The sequence below is a fragment of the Festucalex cinctus genome, chromosome 9 (genome assembly GCF_051991245.1).
Source record: "Festucalex cinctus isolate MCC-2025b chromosome 9, RoL_Fcin_1.0, whole genome shotgun sequence".
Classification (NCBI taxonomy): Eukaryota; Metazoa; Chordata; class Actinopteri; order Syngnathiformes; family Syngnathidae; genus Festucalex; species Festucalex cinctus.
The window spans coordinates 17,242,401-17,263,255 of record NC_135419.1 but is presented as its reverse complement, the minus strand read 5'-3'; the positions used below and the strand labels follow the sequence as shown (position 1 = coordinate 17,263,255).

General features: G+C 43.6%; 1 protein-coding gene across 2 annotated transcripts in view; it reads right to left on the bottom strand.

The window, feature by feature from the left end:
• fat4 (FAT atypical cadherin 4) overlaps positions 1–20,855 on the bottom strand; it is a 101,748-nt gene that overhangs the window by 7,014 nt on the left and 73,879 nt on the right. Inside the window, exons 7-14 of one of the 2 annotated variants that reach the window (XM_077532307.1) lie at positions 13,609–13,789; positions 11,807–12,057; positions 7,110–11,459; positions 5,602–5,706; positions 5,146–5,453; positions 2,676–2,761; positions 865–1,044; positions 386–510 (exon numbers count right to left, since the gene is read on the bottom strand). In XM_077532307.1, coding sequence (XP_077388433.1) covers positions 386–510; positions 865–1,044; positions 2,676–2,761; positions 5,146–5,453; positions 5,602–5,706; positions 7,110–11,459; positions 11,807–12,057; positions 13,609–13,789 — 5,586 coding nt within the window. The remainder of the gene's footprint in view (positions 1–385; positions 511–864; positions 1,045–2,675; positions 2,762–5,145; positions 5,454–5,601; positions 5,707–7,109; positions 11,460–11,806; positions 12,058–13,608; positions 13,790–20,855) is intronic. The other variant, XM_077532308.1, reaches the window with a different exon arrangement.

The window sequence follows — 20,855 nt, the reverse complement described above, 5'->3', positions numbered from 1 at the left end:
TCATCATTTAAAACAACTTCTTGCTCTTTCACATAAAGATATGATCCTGCAAAATCGCATGCATTTATTTTTTTTTGCATTTGATGGCCTAAAATACAGAAGTGCGTTTCCAGTGTGCAATGTCACAGCCTGTCCCGCCTCTGCTACTACAGCCCAAGCCGGAAAATTGCCAAGCTGACACGGAGCAGCGACACTGGAAAAAGTCGCTGGCATTGCAATTGTAAGTCGTCACTCTGAATATTTTGATAATTAAAGACACAAAGCTGAGGCTGAGGCAGCTGGCGTTATGACCAATACCATGAATCACACGAAGGGGGACTCATTAATAATCTTGAAAGCATAATTAAGTGCGCTCTGAAGATACCTCAAAGGCACATGGACTTACATTTCTCACAGTATTTGCCGGTGAAGCCGTCCACGCATTGGCACTGCTGCCAAGACCAGTGGTCCAAACAGGTGCCTCCGTGTCTGCAGGGGCTGGCGGTGCAGGCTGCCTCCAGTCTTGGACATCTAATAAAAAAAAAAAATAAAAAAAAAAAAATAAAAAATAAAAAAAGGACAATCAGATCCGTCAGTTTGACAGGCCGAACAGAATCTCAAGTAAAAGAGGCAGATGGGCTCTCTGGAAGAGAAGTCCTGGACGATTAGCATATTAAAAGATTTGCCATCACTTCAACAAAAAAAAAATGTCTACAACTGATTTCTGGTATCGCTCAGCTTTTAAGAATGTCTGCAAAAGCCGAGCAGATGTCCCACAGCGAGAGGGAAGACAGACAGATGGGAGCGAGTGGGACGATGGCGAGAGGATGAAATTAGGACTGAAGGCAGTCGGGGCGGCGTGTTTAGGGTGGGGGGGTTGCCGACCTGTCAAGGATGCCGTGCGATGCCAGCGCCTGACTGGGCTCCAGCGGGCGGCCGTTGACGGCCAACTCCATGATGCAGCCCACAAAGTCGTGGGTGGCGACCTGACCGCGGCGGTGGAGGACGGACTCCATTGACCTGACGCCCCCCACTGAGAGCCGGTTGGGCTCCACGTCCAGGATCCTGCGCACACAATGGAAACACACAATCAAATATTGCCGTGTTGTCGATGTGTAAAAAAAGAAAAACACACACAAAGAAAAAATCAAATCCACATTTCTGTCCTTCAAAAATTCAGACCACTTCTTCCCCATTTGCTTTGTTTTGGAAACACGTGATGATTGAAACGCCGACTCCCCTTACTTTGTTTTAATAAACTAAGGGGCGTATTCACTAAGAATGCGCTGCGTCCGGTAATAGCGCGGTGCAAAGGCGACACAAACCTTTAGTGAATAGGCCCCGAAGTGTCGACAACCTTGAATAATGTTAACTCCTGAGCATTATCTTATTTTGAAATTACTTGGTCAGAACCATCAAAAAGCCCAAAACGGGTCTCAATAACGCCGAAGGGTTTTAATGTTTTGAGCATGTGATGGACAGTGAACTTATATTTATTGGTTGATTAATTCAGCTCATTGGCTGGCAACCAGTCCAGGGTATCCCCCGCCTACTGCCCAGAACCAGCTGAGATGGGCGCCAGCTCCCCTCGTGACCCTTGTGAGGAATAAGCGGTCAAGAAAATGGATGGATGGATAATTCAGCTCAAAAGCTTGTTCATGTTGATGATATTGTTAGCTTTTCTGAAACTTTGAGGGAATTCTTTGCACATTAAGAAATAGGAAGTCATTTTAATGATCAAAATAATACTCATCAAAATCTTAAGTCTTAATTTATTGTCTTGATGACTCCTCAAAGTCGTGGTCTTGCTCAAAAGGAAAAGTGTGTCTCACGCTTGTTTCAGAAATGTAATTTTACCTTGATAAACCCCATGTACACTCTATTGAGATCCAATACAAGCTGCATATCAAGCATTGATAGTTTTTTTTTTCTGTATTAAATCACAACTTGAGTTACTTAAAAAAAATGCATGTGTGATTATAATCAAATTTGGCATCACAAAAAAAGTCTCTCCCAAAATTTCTCAGGGGTTAGGTTCTGCAGAATGACACATGATCTCACTGGAACAAACATATTGTTGAGAAGAAGAAAAAAAAACAACGTTTTCTTAATTTTATTTGAGGACAACTTGGACATGGTCGACCCCAGTGAACTTGGCCAAGTGAGCTTCTCCAGTTCCCTCACTTCTTCCCAACGTGGCACTCGGCACGGCGACTATGAGCAGTTGCAAGACAATAGCCGGGCCAGGATGAAGGAAAACTCATTAACACCACACAAAAATTATACTGCTAAGTCTTTCCTTGAGTACTCGGCAGTTTTCCAGCCGCCGTTATTGGCGGGATAATTTTACGCCCTTCTAATAAAGGCCAAAAACGTTTTTGGTTAAACGGTGACGATCGGCAGACACGCAACTCCTGACAAAACTTTGGCAAAGGCTCGGCTAGTATGCGCTGGTGGGAAATGTGCGTTGAATTATTATTATTATTTTTTTTTTTGTGGTGAGTCACTATGCTACACAGCAGAAGAAACATCATAACAGGTGGAGGCAAACATTTGGATTCTGCCATAATTGCTTGTGGACTTTTCCAGGCCGTAGGAATTGGATGTGTCAAGCCAATTTTAGTGTATACAGCTGAACTGGAGAGAGGATGGAAAAAAATAAAATAACGGCCTGCACGTGTTTGCGATTTTCTTACCAGTCGGTGTGAACGGCCACGTTGCTCACGGCACAGTAGCCAGGTTCCTGGTCATCGCCGCACAGGTCCACGGTCAACGAGGCGGCCTGTGGGACAACACGGTGAGAGTCACGTGAGCGCAAGAGCCAAGAGGAGGGGGAATCCTTCCCAGACAAATCCAATAAACCAGAGTGTCCGCTTTGTGCGCATGCCAACAGTCTTGGAAGTTGCAAAGAATCCAAATCGCACAATCGGCCCTTGTGTGCAGCAGTTGTTGCTGCGTCAAAAGTACAAACAGGCTGTCAGCAGGTTTCTCACTGGCGATAATTAGGCTCAGGCATCACTTTCGCCGCATTCCACATGCAGCTCAGTTGAACTTGAGTTTGGATCGAAGAATATTTTTATGGAAAGCAGGAGTACAAATCAACTAATGAAGGTGACTCTTTTACATTATTTTGTTTATTTGAGAATCTTTTGTTTATTAGGGAATTCACTGCTAGCTAATTGTGCTCTTGTTCACACAAAAGAAAACGTTTGGCATTTTATTCCTTTCCTATACACAATGTGAATTGAACCGTGTCCTTAAAACCAAGGCACGTAGCAAACTCTGATTTTTGGCATACCCTTTACACCCATTAAACAAAATTATACACAAAGAAACATATTCAAACATAGTCAAACCACATAATAATCCTTCTGTGGCTTCGTAATTTAGTCTCAAAGTTTCACCAAAATCGCTGCTTTCTTGTTATAAAGTTCGGTCCAAAGTGCATCATCCTCTTATTTCTCTCTCTCACACACACACCCACCCACCCACGCTCAACTTACAAAGAAACCATTTGATTGGCCAACATGCATGCATGTATTTTTTGTGTGTATTCTATTTACAACTTATTCTGAGGCCCCCTATTGAGGAGTTTACAGTTTGGTTAAGTGATTATCCAGCAAATGTGTGGAGGAGGGTGTCGTTAAAATGGTCTATATTACAGTAAACCTTTCTTCGGCTGTCAAGCAGATTTGGTCACGGCTCTGTGCTTCAGTGAGAAAATTACTCTGATTACTGAAAAAATGCGCTTCCAAAATTGTGTGAAAGTTCAGAAAAATCGAAGAATGGAGGCGACGGCGCTGTACCCCTGTTGGATCTTGAGTAAACACGGGCCACACGGACCTGGGATCTCGGAACAAATCATCCGCAGCCCCAACGCGTTTCTCGCCTCGCCACACATGAGCTCACATACAACAACATGACCCTTTTGAAGCACCATAAAAACTGTCCGAACCGCATGAACATTTTACGAAGCTCGAGCAATCAAAGGCCATAAAGCCTTATAAACGCTGCTCACTATCCTGTGCCTTGCTGCGGTCTGGGAGATTTGTTTTTTTCTCTTTCGGCAAAGCCTTTGAAAGATCGTCCATAGTGCTTTTGTGTGCGGCTGAGGGAACATGAGGAGATCACCAATGCGGCCCATTGTTTTTGGAAGAACCCGTGGAACTGATCTCTGCTGCGTCGGAACTGCAGTATGTGCTGCTTCTTATTTGTTTGAATGGTTCGACCAATCAAGAGTTCAGTGAGGATTTTGTTGATCCTAATCAACCACACCGAGAGCTAATTTGTTAAAAACGATGAAGATATTGCTCACTCAGGGATTTGTTGTTGCTACTGGTTTATTGGACCATTTTTTTACCGATCTTCATTCATTAGTTTTGGGCCTGTTTGTTTCAATGTTTCACCAAATACTTGTATGATTGCGATTGCACCTTCAGTTGTGACTAATAGAAATTGGGCAACGTGAACCCAAGTAAATCAAATGTTGAGTTTATGAAGTTTGAACGGTAGCGTGTATTTGAGTCTGTTAGTGGCTTTTGACAAGCCAGGATGTCGAGTGGTGCATTAGCTTCTCATGCTAATCTCCGACTGGCTCACTGCCATATGCTTGTCACTTGTGATCTGAAGCCTGACAGGCCACCTCACTGATTCGTTCCTTCCACCTCCACAATTCCTATATTACTTTACAAGCTATCAGTCTGCACTGCCGACAAACCAACAAATTAACCGTTCTAGCAGGTCCCCCTGTGAAATTCCCAATGCTCTGTGGGAGAGATTTGCAGTCCAGTGGGACGCCTATTTTATAAAAGCTTTGACAGGGCTTGGATGGATTCCCCTCCCAGTTTCCTTGCCGCCGCTGCATGTCTGGCAGGGTGAAGTCTCTCATTGAAGAGACACAATTTCAATCTTTTAGTCCGTTTTAGATCCTTGTATGGTAAATCACAAACGAGCAATAGAATTGTAATTACAAACCGTGGATTCTGTAAGCCAAGTAGCAGTGGTCTGGGAGACTGCAATTATCTGATGGTGCAAACAAGCTGGCTGCTGTTTAGCCAGGAAACCTCAGGACATAAACTGTATTCTATTCTGCGTTGCTCTTCCTTTTACGCAATTAAGCTGTTGCTTTAAACCTCAAACACGTCCCGTAAAAGCAGACAGTCTTACCATCCCGGCCCGCCTGGCGATGACTGTGTGGAACTGCCCGTCGGACACTTTTATCATGGTCATCAGTTTGTATGTTCCGCTTCCCAAGTTGAAGGAGAAGCGCATCCGTCCCTCAAAGATCTCCAGGGCCAGGAACTCTGCCTTGTCTCCGGTCTGGTTATCGTGGTTGTACATGAGCAAGGCGTTGTTCTTCAGGGTGGCAAACTTCATGTAAATGTAGTTGTTGTTTGGGTCCAGCGACGGGAACTCCATGTAGGAGAGCTCCTCGAAGCCATAGCTGTTTAATTCACAGTGTTTACCGAAAACCCCTGAGTACAAAAAGAGAACAAACAAGAACATGATGGAAGGCTTGAAGTTATGTTGACTAAACAGAATCCTGTATTTGAAGCTATGAAAATTGTTATGAATGGAATGGTGGTGTCACTACACTTGCAAATTGCCTTCAATGTTACTCACCAAATGGGCAATGACAGTAATATCCATCCACCCGGTTCTGACAGGAGCCGCCATTAAAACATGGGTTACACTCACAGTGATTGACGATGGAATCACATGTTTTGCCTGGGTTCACAAGACAACACACATTAACACGGATGGAGTGGTGGAAAATACCAGAAAACAACCATGGGCAACACATTCCCCGCAGGCCGAGTTGCGCAAAGCTTTCATTGCCTGATTCGGAGTCAAACAAATAATCTTGCATTTCTTAAAAAGACTCTTTATATACAGTATGTGACAGAAAAGTGAAATTCTATCTGCTCAATTGTATTTTTTCCCCTTTAAAATCACCATTTTAGGTCCAATTTGGTCCAAAGCATGTTGAAATATTCATAGGAGGAAAAGTCCACATAATTGGCAGACTCTTCTCACTAAACATATTGTAAGGCCCAATGAGAGATCAAATTACTCTTGGACAAAGTGAATTTGCTGCAGGGCTGAAAGACAAACATCTAAAATGAACACGAGTTGCTGAAATGAAACGGGCTGGGAAAGTGTAATGAACATCAAAATACGAAGAATGTGACATTGATGGGACTCAGACGCGTGACAGTTCTAATCACGTTAATGGACAAGGCACATGCAGGAACGGCGCAAGGCAGACGGCGGACGATAAAGTGTTGCGAGTACGCTTGCGGCGATAAATCCTGACCAAAACCTGTTTCATGGAGAGCGACTTGGCTGCCAAAAACCAGCCCGAGAAAACAGGAAGACAAAAGTTCACGAGGCGGGCATGTAAACTACTGTAAGTCAATAGGTGCATTTCCTCAGGAGGGTCGTTTGTCTTGATGAAACCTAAAGACGTGCTCATTTTTTATTGTCATAATAAAAATGGACAGTAATGACTTGAACGGGGGGAAATTGCCTTGCTTTGAAAATGTCTTTCAGATGTGTTTTCAGACTGGACAATGAGCCCCTATCAAAATGAGTGTCCTAAGTAACTCCAATTAAAATCAACTCCCCTTTTTAGCCAAGCTAACAAGTCTGAGTGGTCATTAATTTCCCAACATAAAGGCCTGATTGGATCTTGTATAAAGCTGCCAATTTGTCAAGCGCCCGGATTCCGTGATTAGTAGATCATACAGTACACAGTTGGATTACAGTTGGGTAATTGCAACTGTGTGTGTGGTCAGCGCAGTGTAGGCACATGATGCAATGTGATACAGACTCAAAGCCTGCACTCTGGAGCACGGTCAACTTCACAGCATCCATTTTATTAAAGCAAACATGGCTGCCTGATATTCAGTCGATACCCCCACCCCCACCCAGCAATCTGAAAGTGTTTCTGGCAACTGACTGTGACACCTCAGACTCAAAAGCAAATATTGTTTTTGGAGTACGAGACGTCAGCTGGTAAAATATTGTATGAGAGTGTATCCTGTGTTCCGGCTGTCCTTGTAATCAGTCTCAGTGATGGAGTGGTCAGATATAAAATGTGACTGCTGTGGGATGTGTGTATGTAGTACCTGCAAATCCGGATTTGCAGAGGCAGTTGAAGCCGCCGGGGAAGTTCTGGCACAGTGCCCCATTCTTGCATGGATTGGAATGGCATTCGTTGATGTCCCTCTCACACGCCATGCCAGTGAAACCTTCAGGACAGGTGCAGGAGAAACCCCCCACCAGATTGTGGCAAGTGCCGCCATTGTGACAAGGCGAAGGCTGGCATTCATCGACGTCGGTCTCGCAGACGGCTCCAGTGTATCCCGGCCTGCAGCTGCAAGCGTAAGGCTGCAGGGGGTGGTTGGATACGAGGATCACTGGGACGCTTTCCTCTGTTTTCATATCAGGCCCAACAGTGAGACGCCTTTTGCAGCTGCCCCCGTTCTGGCACGGGTTACGTGTGCATGGGTCATGGTCCACTGCATCTATTAGCACGCCACTCTGTCTATTCAGAATGTCTTTGATACTTTGGAAGAATGTGGCCACACCACTGGGGTTCACATATTGTCCATGTCCTCGTTTGATAGCTGCCATCACAAAAGTCTGATTGTTGAGCTCAAACACACCATAAAGCAGGACGCCGGTGCCTAGTCCCGCTAGCTGAGAGTTGGCAATGCGTAAAAAGCTGAGGTAGTGGTCGGTGAGGAAATTTCTGACTCCATGAGACTGGAGACGGATTAGAATGCTGTTATCTACTGTGGCATTTGTGAAGCCCATGAAAAGGACCCGGGCTGTGTTGCTGACTGGACCGTGGACACCATCACTGCTTCGGATGGTTAATTCAAAGTTTCCATCTGTTGATCGTGCTTTTGAGTTTAGGTTGCATGTTCCAGTAGGAATATTAAACAGTGCGGAGGAAGGTGGGATGAGGGAGCAGTGGAACCTGTCTTGAATGTCAGGGTCTTGGGGTTTAACATCTCCCAAAGAACCTCCAGGAAATATGTTTCCAAAGTAGTGAACAAAGATTTCCATTGACCTCGGCTCTGAAGGGTTGTCATTTTGATCATTTATTTTGACGTGTATGGTTCCTGTGGAGGACATTTGAGGTACACCAGAGTCCTTGATCAAGATGGCGAGATAAAAGTCACTAATCTGTTCTCTGTCAATCTCCCGACTTGTGGTTAGCATTCCAGTTGGACTAAGATTGAAATAGCTGTTGGCAGAGCCAGAGCTGAGAAGACTGTATATGTAAGGTCCTTGATTGGGTGGTAAGTCTGGGTCGGAAGCTGTTAACGCAGTGACCGCAGTGCCAGATTTCTGGTTCTCCATTGCTTCAGCATACGTGGTTGTCAGACTTGGACCATTATCATTGATATCTTCCAGGTTCACAATCAGCGTGGCGCTTCCAGTAGAAGGAGGTGTGCCAGTATCCACAGCGAGAATGGTGAGATTATACGCAGGCGTTGTTTCTCTGTCTAGCGCGGCTGCAACAGACACTTGGCCACTTTTGGGGTTAATAGTGAAAACCTTTTTATCAAACTCTGGTGCAATGGAGTAAGAAAATCGGCTCCAGCTTGGGACAGAGTCAGAGTCCTCGGCACTCACAAAAGTAACCAGACCACCAGGTGAGAGACCTTCACTAACTTGCACATCATACAACTCTTGAGAGAAGACAGGAGGATCATTTGCATCCAGTATTGTGATGTTCACAAAAACCTCATCAATATCTGCACCACGGATAGCCCCAGCGTTTTTGGCCAACACTTGAAGTGAAATCTTTTCCTCTTTCTCGCGGTCCAGCACACCTGTGACATAAATCTGTCCAGTTCTCTTGTTGATGCCAAAGCCTTTCCTCCTGCTTTTCCCAAAAATGAGGTAGTAGACTACTCCGTCGTCACCTTGGTCACGATCACTTGCAAAAACTTCCCCAACCACTGTGCCTTTTGGAGCAGCTTCAGAGATTTCAAAGTAGTACTCTTTGGAGACAAACCGGGGTACGTATTCATTGGCTCCCTTTAGCTGAATGTTGACATTGGCGAAGCTGCAGCGCTCCTCGTCTGGGACGTTGAATGCCTTCACAGTCAAATGGTAGACCTGTTTAGCCTCATAATCTAAAAAGCCCTGAGTGGTGATGGTGCCTGTGTTGGGATCAATTACAAAGAGGTCACTGTCTGATGATTGTATGACATAGGCCATAACTGCGTTAGCTCCTGAATCAAGGTCGATGGCGTTCATTTTCACCACTGTGGTGCCACTTGGAACATTTTCCTGTACAATAGGGTAGTACTCGTCTGGATCAAACACTGGAGGGTTGTCATTCACATCAGTCACGTGAATTATGACAGTCACATAGCTGGATTTTGTAATCCAACCGCCATCTGTGGCTGAAACTCTAAGCTCGTGTTGTTGGCTTTCTTCAAAATCCAGAGGCTGTGCTAGGGATAACACCCCTGTTTTACTATTAAGTGCAAATAATCCTTTATTATTGCCTGATGTAATATTATACTTGATAAGGCCATTCATTTCTTTATCTTTGTCTCTGGCTGACAGAGTCCTTATTGCTGTTCCCACAACAAGGCTTTCAGGCACTGTAGCTGAGATTTGGCTTTGTGAGAACTCAGGTGTGTGGTGGTTTTCCTCCGTGACGGCGATTCGTACTGCCGTTTGTGTGGACAAAGGCGGATTTCCTCTGTCGCTGGCTGTGACGTCCATGAGGAAAAGCTTATTTATGTCAGATGTGAGGGGTGACGAAACAGTGACCCACCCGCTCATTTTATCTAATTTGAATTTACTAGAGCTGTTTCCTCCTGTAATCAAGTACTGAATTTCAGAGTTGAGGCCAAAGTCTTTCTTGTCATGAGCTACGATTCTTATTAGTCTCGTACCAACTTTGACACTCTTTGTAACAGGAGTAAAGTAGCTTGGTGAATCAAACTCGGGAGGATTATCGTTACTGTCAACGATATTCACGATGACTGTCGTCTCACTCATCAAAGGTTTGAGACCACGATCTGAGGCCGTGACGATGAAACTGTGGCGATTGATGTTCAAACTGCTGGCGCCTGTAGAATTCAGATATCTCAATTGTTGCTTCACTAATATCTCTCCAGAGCTGGCGTTAATTCTGAAATACTCGGACTGGGACCGAATAAAATAAAATATTTTGCCATTGAAACCCTCATCGGGATCGGTGGCTGACACCTGCGTCACTAAGGAGCCGACGTCAGTCAGTTCAGGGTAGTCAAGGTAATACGACGGACGACTAAACCTGGGGGCGTTGTCGTTGATATCTGTTATGAATATGGTGACATCTGTGCTAACTGTCCATCCAGAGTCGTGGGCAGACACTTTGACAATGTAATGGTCTGTGTCCTCCCTGTTGAGGGGCCTACTAATTGTTATGTCCCCTGTGTTTGGATTAATGCTAAATGGAAGGCCGGTGTCTGTGATAGAATAGCGACTGATAGCGTTAGCTCCAGCGTCCTCATCTGTGGTGGTGACTCGAGTAACGGTGTAACCTACGGGCGCATTCTCAGCCACAGTAGCGCTAAAGATCTTGGAAAAGCGAGGAGCGTTGTCATTTACATCAAGCACACTAATTTTCACTTTGACAGCAGAGTTTTTTGGCGGCAACCCTCGGTCCGTGGCTTTGACTTTCAATGTGTACTGGGCCACCTTCTCACGGTCAAGCGGCCTGGTGGTTCGTATCTCACCGGTGGCTCGACTGATGCTGAAGCTGTTCTCCTTGTTGCCGTCAATGATGGCATATTCTCGCTGCCCGTTAGGTCCGTTATCCAGATCGACAGCAGAGACCACTAGCACCCGCTGAGGTGACAAATTCTCTAGTATCTCCGCATGGAAGGGATCCTTGTCAAACGCCGGGTGATTGTCATTCACATCCAGCACAGTAATGTCCACTCTTTCATACGACGAATATGGCGGAAAGCCTTGATCTCTGGCCTCAATCCAGAGAACGTATTTCTGAATTTGTTCATAATCCAGCGGATGCCTGATGATTAAGTCGCCGGAAAGCTGGTCAATGTGAAAGGCGTTGTCCAGGTTACCACTGGCGATGTAGTACGACAACGGCCCGCCCCTCCTGGAAGACCCCGTCACGGTGGTGACGAGGTGATTGGTCGGTTGACTCTCGGGGAAGGTGAAGGCATGCTCCTTCAGCTTGATGACTGGGAAGTTGCCTCCGTTGACGAAGCGTACCGTCACGGTGGTCGTGTCCGTTTTGGGGTTGGCGCCGCCGTCTTTGACCCGAACCGTGAGGGTAACCTCTGAGGTTCCCGTCAGTTTCTCATTGGCGGTGATGGCACCTCGGACGGGGTCGATCTTAAATTTGTCCGAGTTGCGTCCCATCAGGGAGTAGTGCAACTGGGCGTTGGATCCAGAGTCTTCGTCGGTTACAGTAACAGCAAAGACCAAGGATCCTGGACACACAGATGGCAAATCCATGTTACAATATAGGAAACAATTTATTCATTTTAACGTTGCAAATTTATTAGTCATTGTGGTTAGTAAGAATTGGTTCAGACTGGAGTCCCAGAGTCTTTCCTCTTGGGATTAACTCTTTAAACAGTTGAATAAGTTTTAAGTTGCCTTGCATCCATTCATATTCTATACTGCATAAGACAATCCCAGAAAATGATGATGCAGATTTCTGAATCCTATGACCTTAATGGGTACATATGATAATTTTATATGTTTAATTGGTATTAGAAGTATGAAGAAAAAACTTGACCCAAAATTAAAAAACTGAGTCGTTTTAAATGTTTACCTGCCGCTGTCGAGGCGGGGATGTGGGTGACATAAGGGTGGTGGTGAAAGCGCGGCGGGTTGTCGTTGATGTCAGCGACCGTCACGGACACAGTGGCTGAGCTGGACAGGCCCTGCGGCTGCCCTCCATCTGTCGCCACCACAAGCAGCTGGTAATTGGCTCGCTCCTCTCGGTCCAGCAGGGAGCTGGTGATAATCTGTCCGGTCGCCGGGTTGATGGAGAACTGTCCGTGGCCTCCAGTTAAACTGTAGCTGTTTGGAAAAGTGTGGAAAAGGGGAGACGTTTGAGGAGGAATTTACATTGAGCACAAACTGAGGAACATGATAAGAGCATGAATAAAAGTGTGTGTAAATCCCAAAATTGAACAAATTATTAAAGGCCCACACTTCTCTACTTATCACATACTGGTGTTAGTCTCTTTCAGTCGCATACAGTTCAAAATAAACAATTTAATCAATTAACAGCCTCTGACTTCCATTAAGTGTTTTTGTTGTTTTTATTATTATTATTATTATTATTATTATTATTATTATCATTATTATTATTATTATTATTATTATACAAATTTGTAATTTAATTTTAAGGGCCCATCCAAACATTGTCACATCGATATTGGTGGTTGGTTTGTTTGAAGTAACGGACATAAATTAATGAAACAATTAATAATTCATGACAACACATAAATTAAAACGGCAAAATTAATTATTAATGGTTTAATTGATTGAATAAATACATTAAAACTAATTAATTTGCATATCTGAATAAATTCTGAATTTATTAATGCATTGATATAAATAAAAATCATTAAAACAATGAAATATACGAATAAATAATACAAACAAGTAAATTAAAATCATAGTTATATAAAATACAATTGAATGTCTAACCCTAACCCCCAAATATATGACCTCTTTGTAAACTATTTTTAAATGTAAAAGGGCAAATGTAGAGGTGAATTCACTCCCTTATTATATTCATGAGAATGTAAATTTATAGTATATTTGTGTGTGAAGGGGTGTGCAAGAGTGTGTGACATAATAATTTTGCCAACGTATGGTCAATTGCACACAGTAGAATCGTATACAGATGCATCTTCTTTTTACAAAATCTTTTCAGCAAGTCGCAACAGCAGCGAATTGTTCCGTCTCAAACCCAGACCGGACCCAGACACAAATATAAACGGGCGCATGAATGTACATGACGTCACATACTTTGAAATGTTTCTTGAGAAAGCAACCCCCACCCTTCTGTCCAAAATCACTACAGGAAAGTATAAAAGCAAGACAGAAGCTCAAAGAATCTTTAAAAGTCCCAAACCTTAACTCCATCTTAATGGACTGTGAGATCCCAACTAATAACTGACGGGAACCAGCTCTGGTCTCCATTAAAGACCCCTGGAACCCCCGATGGGTACACCTCGTACTGTCATAGACGATTAACATCCTCATTACAATGTTTTGGGAAACAGGAGCACACTGCAGTACCCCCCAGCGGGTACCCAGTAGGGTTCGATGAGAGAAAGGAGGGGACGGGCTTGAGTCAACGTCCTGCTTGAGGGATTGGGGGTTGGAGTGGGCCGGGGGGCTCTTAGGGGCAGAGATATGAATGTGGGAAAAACTGAGAATCAAAAACCATAACAAGGATTTTGGGGTGACTAAAATTATGTGCTGGCGTTTTAGACTAATGAAATATTAGTATGCGCAAGTGTTTTGTGTTTTTGTGTTTCCAGCATACTGGGTATATCTGATGATCTCTCACAAAATATTAATAGTAGTAGTAGAAGAGTTTGGGAAACTTGGTACCTTATGACACCGTTGAGGCCCACATCTGCGTCAGAACTGTTCACCAGCAGCACGTCAGTCCCAGTGGGGGCGTCCTCCATGATGGTGGTGTGGAAGGCAGACGAGGAGAATACTGGAACGTTGTCGTTGATGTCATCCACCAAAACGGTCACCGTTCCCGTTCCGCTCAGCGAAGGAGAACCTGCGGATGCACGATGAGAAAGCCATTAGTTTTGGATTTGCGTCCCAAGAAAAAAAGGCTTCAAACTTGAAATCAAATCTCTGGGGTCTCTTATGTGAAGGTGCGAGTAAGTCGTCTGTGGAATTTGAGACGGGAGAAAGGCTATTTTAGGCAAAAAAGAAAAACAGCGTGGGTGACGACGAAAGCAGTGCCTGTCTGGGTCCATGAAAATCGACTAAAAAAATGCAGTAACAACTTGGGAAAAAGATTCAGACGTCTTTCTAATCCTTCCTGAAATGCAACACTCAGTAGATCCGTTTCAAACGGCTTTGAAAGGAGCAACAGTCGGACGCAATAAAAGGACATTGCGGCACGCTATCGTGTAAAAGCAAAGACGCATACAGTTAGTTAAACTATGCACACCAAAAAAAAAAATGTAAAAATCGGATGATCGGGATAAAGGTGATGATACACTAATTCAAAGGTTAAAAATTTAGCCTTGACGTAGGTCTGCATTCTGATATCACATCTAAATATAACAGTGCCAGGTTAAGCACGCAACAATCTACTGTAAAGAAGGGCAACGAGTCCATTAAAATACTGTTGAATAAAAGCATTCACAATTCTGAGCTTGCCATTTTGTGTCTGTGTGGATCCTTGAACTCAAATGTATTAAGCGTTTGGATTTTAAAAGGTAAAAGGAACCTTACTGAGAAGCTTATTTGGAAAGGACGTTCAATGATCACTGTTAAAATAAATAAATAAATCATCCAATTCATTCATTGATTCGTTCCTTCTTTTTGTTTCCATTATGTGCCAATTCTTCATTATCAAGTCTATGTCTAATTTTCGTCGGCTTATTAACAGAATCACTGACTGATTTTGACCCGACCTTGCTGCTCGCTTGCGTTTCTTGGCTAGAGCTAAAAAGCACAGACAAGGCCTCATTCTAGAAAATAATGGCTATAACCGCAATTCATAGGTCACAGAATACTGTTTACACACCGACATTAAATAGCAAAGCGATATGAAGTACTTGCTAACAAAAACAGCAGCACCAAAGCCCAAACGCAGATTCTCAGTAGAATGACAATGCGAACGCTTTTCTTAAAAACGACCTCATCAGCGTTATTTGGAGACGAAGCTTAGTGCTTTCTCCCAGTCTTCCTTGCTTCTTGACATTTCTGCCGAATAGTCGTTTTGATTTTACTTACACATGACAAATTGTATCAGCAGCATATTGCGGTTGTGTTACTGTCCCCAGGCACTGTTTACGGCAAAAAGGTAAATTACAGTTTTAATATGCTCATTATAACAACACTATTAGCTGACTACTGGCAATGTTGTAACAGGAAATGCATCATAAAACCAAGCAAACTATTAATAGTTGGGTTCCACTGAGTGTTCAAACGCCAAAATGAAGGATATTAAGTTGCGGATGCTGAAGCCTAAAAGCCAATTAAAGTAATCAAATGCAACATTATTGGGCATTACTGGGCTTTACTTTACTGACAACATTGCTACACCGCTGGGCTTGATTTAATAAACAGATATTCATCCTTAAATCTACCTGGCTTTTCTGCTCAGAACATAAGCAGTAATTAGACTATACAGAGCTGAGTCCCAGAGGGGAAAATACGAACTAACGGTAAACATTTTGATCTGCTTCCCCCAAATGGCCCTGAAAGCATAAAAGAAAGACATCTTTTATTGAGTCGTTACCAAAAAATGAGTCACGTCCCTTGCAGTTCCACTTCAGGATCTCTGTTTCCTACTAAATATGGACAATGTTGACTTTTAGGTGATGGCTTTTTGCCACCTTGACAAATATTTAGAAGAATACGGAAAGACGTGTAATTCCAAAATGATTGCAGATTTAAACAGGGAAGTCTGCCGACAAATGTGCTGCAAAAAAATGTTTGGCATAGTCATGACGCTATTAAATTATTGCACATTTGCCCACACAGTCAGTACGCCTATCTTGTGTCTTACATTCAATTTTACATTGGGTTGTCCTGGCAACAGATTAGAGCTGATCCTCTTGAATTGATCCCAGTGTCTGTATCACTTTAGCGCTGCTACTGGCAGCCAAAGTGTGTTTGGCAGTCAGTCGGGCTGGTGTTGATCAAAGATGAGCCGCTTAATGCTCACAAGGGCTCAGCTGCTATCAAGGCAGCAGCAACGTCTACCAAAAGGCTGCAGAGAATTGATCGTGTTTTTGGAAACAGGAAGACCAGGTAGGAAAAAGTACTCTGATTACTTTGTACTAAAAGTCGAAAAAAAAAATGGAACAATTAAGGCAGTGTTATGCCCTCACATGTGGGCATGGAGCGCCACAACAGACAAACACGGAAATACACAATGAGAATTCTCACAAGAAGCTGCTGTCGGCCACGACACACAACCAGATGCTCACAGCTCGAACTCAAGCTCTTGATATCACTCACATGGCCACGCCCCTTAAACAGCACGTGACCAACTCGGAAATACTACAGTGTGCACAGTAATTGTACTTTATAAAACCCCTTTATTTTTTGGCATTCCCTCACATTGTTTAGACATTCAGTAGTCCCGAGGCTGTTCCATAAAATAAAATAGAATCACTGATTTATAGATCATTTCATACACCATGTCACTCAATATTCCTATTTTAAATACTGTTATTAAAAGTACAACATTTAAAAGCAGCTAAAGAGTTAGAGACAAAAATATCTTACTAAAATTACAACAAGAGCGTACAGTGCAAGCACAAGATTTTGGAAAACAAGATAAAAAAAAAAAAGTAGGGATGTTCGATACCACTTTTTTTCAGACCGATACTCAGACCCTCAGTACTCACCGACACCGATACCAACTGCCGATACCAGTAGTACATTTTGACAAATATAAAAAAAAAAACACTAAAAGAAATTTTTAAACAAATATATTTCCTTTAATTTTGACAAAAAAAAAACAGCACAGTCACTCTTCAATAGTCTTAACGCTCTTTTAGTTTAAGATTCACAATTGTGAAGTATTTCCAAACCAGTGAAGTTTTGGTGAAAAACTGCTGCAAGCTAGCGCCAGTTACAGGCAAGGAGGACTCACTTAACGTCTTCCCCCTCTGCCATCGGTCGCTTGTACTCGTCTGCGTCACGAATACTCGAGTACTTGAAAAAAAGGTGGTATCGGCCCGATACCGATACCTGGTATCAGTACTCGCCCATCCCTAAAAAAAAAAGAAAAAAAAAACTTTGAAAGACCTTAATCACAGGTACAGTACAGTACAGCAAAAAAAAAAAAAAAAAAGGATGATTTTTTGGGGGGGGGCGTATTATACATGGGTGCAGATTAACACTATTTTACAGTAAATATTCTGCCTATCACTGCATGTATATACCACTATACCTTAAAAATGTACGGTCACAAAGTATTTGTATTTTGTTACTTCACACGGCTGCTCAAACTAAATATCCTCATGACCCAGAATTGGACCAGAAAATGGATGGAAGGTCGGACGGATGGATGGATATCAAATCCGCAGACCTCAAAATACCTTCGACAGCATTGTTTCCATATTTAGATCGGAAACACACACAAGCTGCTGTGTGTTTGCATACACGCTGAATGCTTTCGACTCCCCCGGGCGCAGGATGTGATGTCACAACCTGTTTACCGTCTGGGGAGAAAACAGTCAGCCTCCTCGGCCAAGCACTTGCGCCACCCTTTGACCCCGCACATGCCTCGTCCGCCGCAAGCGCGGGGACGTGGCTGAAGCTAATCCTCCGTAAGCGCGGCGCGCACTCGCCCCCGCCTAAAAGCGCACTCAAACACTCCGGCCTTGACCCCGCGCCGACCCCGCCGTTGTCGACAGGCGCGGGGATCAGACGTGACGCGTTTCTCACATCTCTCTCGGCCGTATCGCTTCTCGCCGCTGGGCCAAAGCCACGAGACGTGCCGTCTTAGCCCCTCGGAGCCCTCCGATATCACATAACCGCCTGGCAGCTGTCTGCGCCGGGCCTGCTGTCCAACGTAGCAATAGTTCACATCGATCCTGTTACATTGGCGTGGGCCGACAGAATTAGCCGTCTCGGAACCCGATACCTTGGCACGTACGCGAATACTGCGTGTTAATGGACATTATGATTGTTATGCTCAAGGTGAGACGCTCTAAACATGCTTGATAAATCAACATCAACACCGCAGCCGCAGTATATGATCCGGTTTCCCATTCTTCAATTACTCCACAAGATCAAGCACGTGAGTGGGGGCCACGTTTGACTTCTAAAAACACAGTTTCCACATCAGGAATTAAAAAAGTGAACTATGTCCAATCATCTATTTTTGAGGCAGCCTATCCTCAGAGTGTTTCGAGTCACTTTGAGTGAGAGGCTGGTTACACCCTGGACTGGTCGCTGGTTAATCATAGGGCGCAAACATTCACACTCACATTTATGGACAAGTTTGAGTCCTCAATGAACCTTCAGTGAATTTGGCATATGGGAGGACATCTAAGTCAAATATGGTCAGCTCCCCACCAGACATTAAGAAAAACATTAATTAGCTAATTTTTCTGAATAAAATCAGTTAATTACAATTGTATTCTTCATTTATGTCATTAAACAATTGGTTGATTCATTTACAGAATTCATAAATTATTAACGTTGGTATCATTTTACATATGCATGTAGCATATTTGCATTTTTATTAAATAATTAGTTAATTAATTATAATTGCATTATTTCTTGATAATAAAAATGCTAATTAGAATGAATTAACCAGTGCTTGTCCTCATAAGGGTCATAGTTGAGCGTGACTGGTTCTTTTGTCTGTATGTGTGATTGACTGGCGACCAGTCCAGGGTCAGGGCCACCTCTCGCTCAAAATCAGCTATGGGAGGCTCCGGCTCACCTGCAACCCTAATGAGAAGTGTTACCAAAAAAATGGATGAAGAGATTGTATTATTAAGACTTCATTCAATAACAATTAATTAACCATTTATTCAGTCTCCGGTTCGAGTCCAGGCTCGGACCTTCCTGGGTGGAGTTTGCATGTTCTCCCCGTGCCCGCGTGGGTCTTCTCCGGGTACTCCGGTCTCCTCCCACATTCCAAAGACATGCATGGCAGGTTAATTGGGCGCTCCGAATTGTCCCTAGGTGTGCGTGTGAGTGTGGATGGTTGTTCGTCTCTGTGTGCCCTGCGATTGGCTGGCAACCAGTCCAGGGTGTCCCCCGCCTACTGCCCAGAGCCAGCTGAGATAGGCGCCAGCAGCCCCCGCGACCCTTGTGAGGAATAAGCGGGCAAGAAAATGGATGGATGGATTATTTATTCAAATAAAAACAGGAAGTTATATAAATTTTAAAAAAATTGCTGTCCGTGTATCATTTTTTATTTTTCCATCGAAAGCCCTTTTTGACAATCTTGTTTTTGTTACTTCATAGTTCTGCTTGACATTCTTTTCACAAGAAGCTCGTTTTCTCCACTTTTTGGTCAGAAATGGATGTTTTCAGTAAAACCAACCCACCTTGCACTGCTATTTACTAAAGAACAGAAAAGGCTAGAAATAAACTTCAGTCTGAGTGCTTATACTGATAGAGAACACACTATTCGGTGGGTCTTAAAAGATCCGTCAAAATGCTCTAAAACAGCTAGCAATATGGAGCATTCTGCTTTGAAAACCGACAGTTAACACTAAATACAATAATAAAGAACAAAGAATGGCAGTATGTGGCCCGCAAGCCATACTTTGCCCATCCCTGTTATAGTAAGTGAAAGAATTCTGGGATGCTTTTGAGAACCACAATCACCTCCTATTCCGGAACGGAATGACTGGACAGGAGTGGAACGAGCCAGCGTCATATCCAGTCTTTGCTGGAATCTGCCAAAGAGCGTCGGGGTCATTGATCGTGAAGACTGCAGTCCAGGCAGGTGCCAGCTCGGCAGCCCGAGTCCGGCATCGAGCACATGACATCATGTTTTTTTGTCACAGAAAGAGAGCTGTTGGAAATTTGCAGCAGGAGGAATGCCAGCTGTCTCGGTGGTTGCAAAACTATTTTTCCGTCGACAATTCCCGCCACCCCCCAGCCTTTTGTTCTTCGTCTTTGTGCAGCAGTTGTGTTAAATCGACACTTTAATGTGGCCTCAGTGCGCTAATTTAAGCTTGTCGACAAGCCAAAACACATTCCCAATCAAGTCAACCGGATTGCCAACACAAAGCTGCTTTTATTGTCATTTTTATCACCAATTGCATGAATATGAAGCATCTTTTTGATAGGATGTGATGATTGACGTCTGGGGTATGTCAACGCTTCGGTTTAAAGGCGCAAGACAAGCGGATATAGGTTGAGGGAAAGAGCATGTTTCGGGTTAAAACTGTGATTACAGTTGTGGTCTTGAAATTACACTCTCGGCTCGCTGTTTGAAAATGAAAAATTGCGGTTACGAGCGCCTAACAACAAACAGAAGAGTTTGCATTCATGTCTGGAAACAAGGATCCAAACGTTTGCTCATGTTGCAAAAGTCGCCTTTTTTATTTTGATCCAAGCATCCCTTTCCCTCCTCCCCTCATTCCTTGGATCCTCACTAACTACTGACATCATCGTCAGCGTATCAAGTGACCTCGGAATTGAATCCCTTTATAAAGCAATGCCAGATAAAACATCATAGGATTATATACGATGTGGTCAGAAATGCGTGACAAGCTCGAATGTTTGCATTCCCGTTATCCATCCACTAATTTGTAGATTGCCCATCGGACAAGTGATAAGGCAATCAACACAATACCTCACCTCTGTTGCTCCATAAGCATAATCTTATTTCAGGGGGGTTAATCTGGGAGTCATCGAGGGAAGCAAACTGCCATGACTTGACACGCTTTTGTTCGTCACCAAGTTTCCAGACATTTCCTCATTTAATCCAAAAATCATACTCAGTTCTGATTAAGTTAAGTATGAAGGGTCTGTAGTTACCAAGAAGTGCAAGTTCCAAGTGTAGAAGATAATACAACCTATGAAGACAGAGTAAAACTTGATTTAAAAATGTGTTTATGAGAAAACGCACGGTTTGGTTACTTGTTTTTGATACCAGATATCATCCCAAACTTATGATC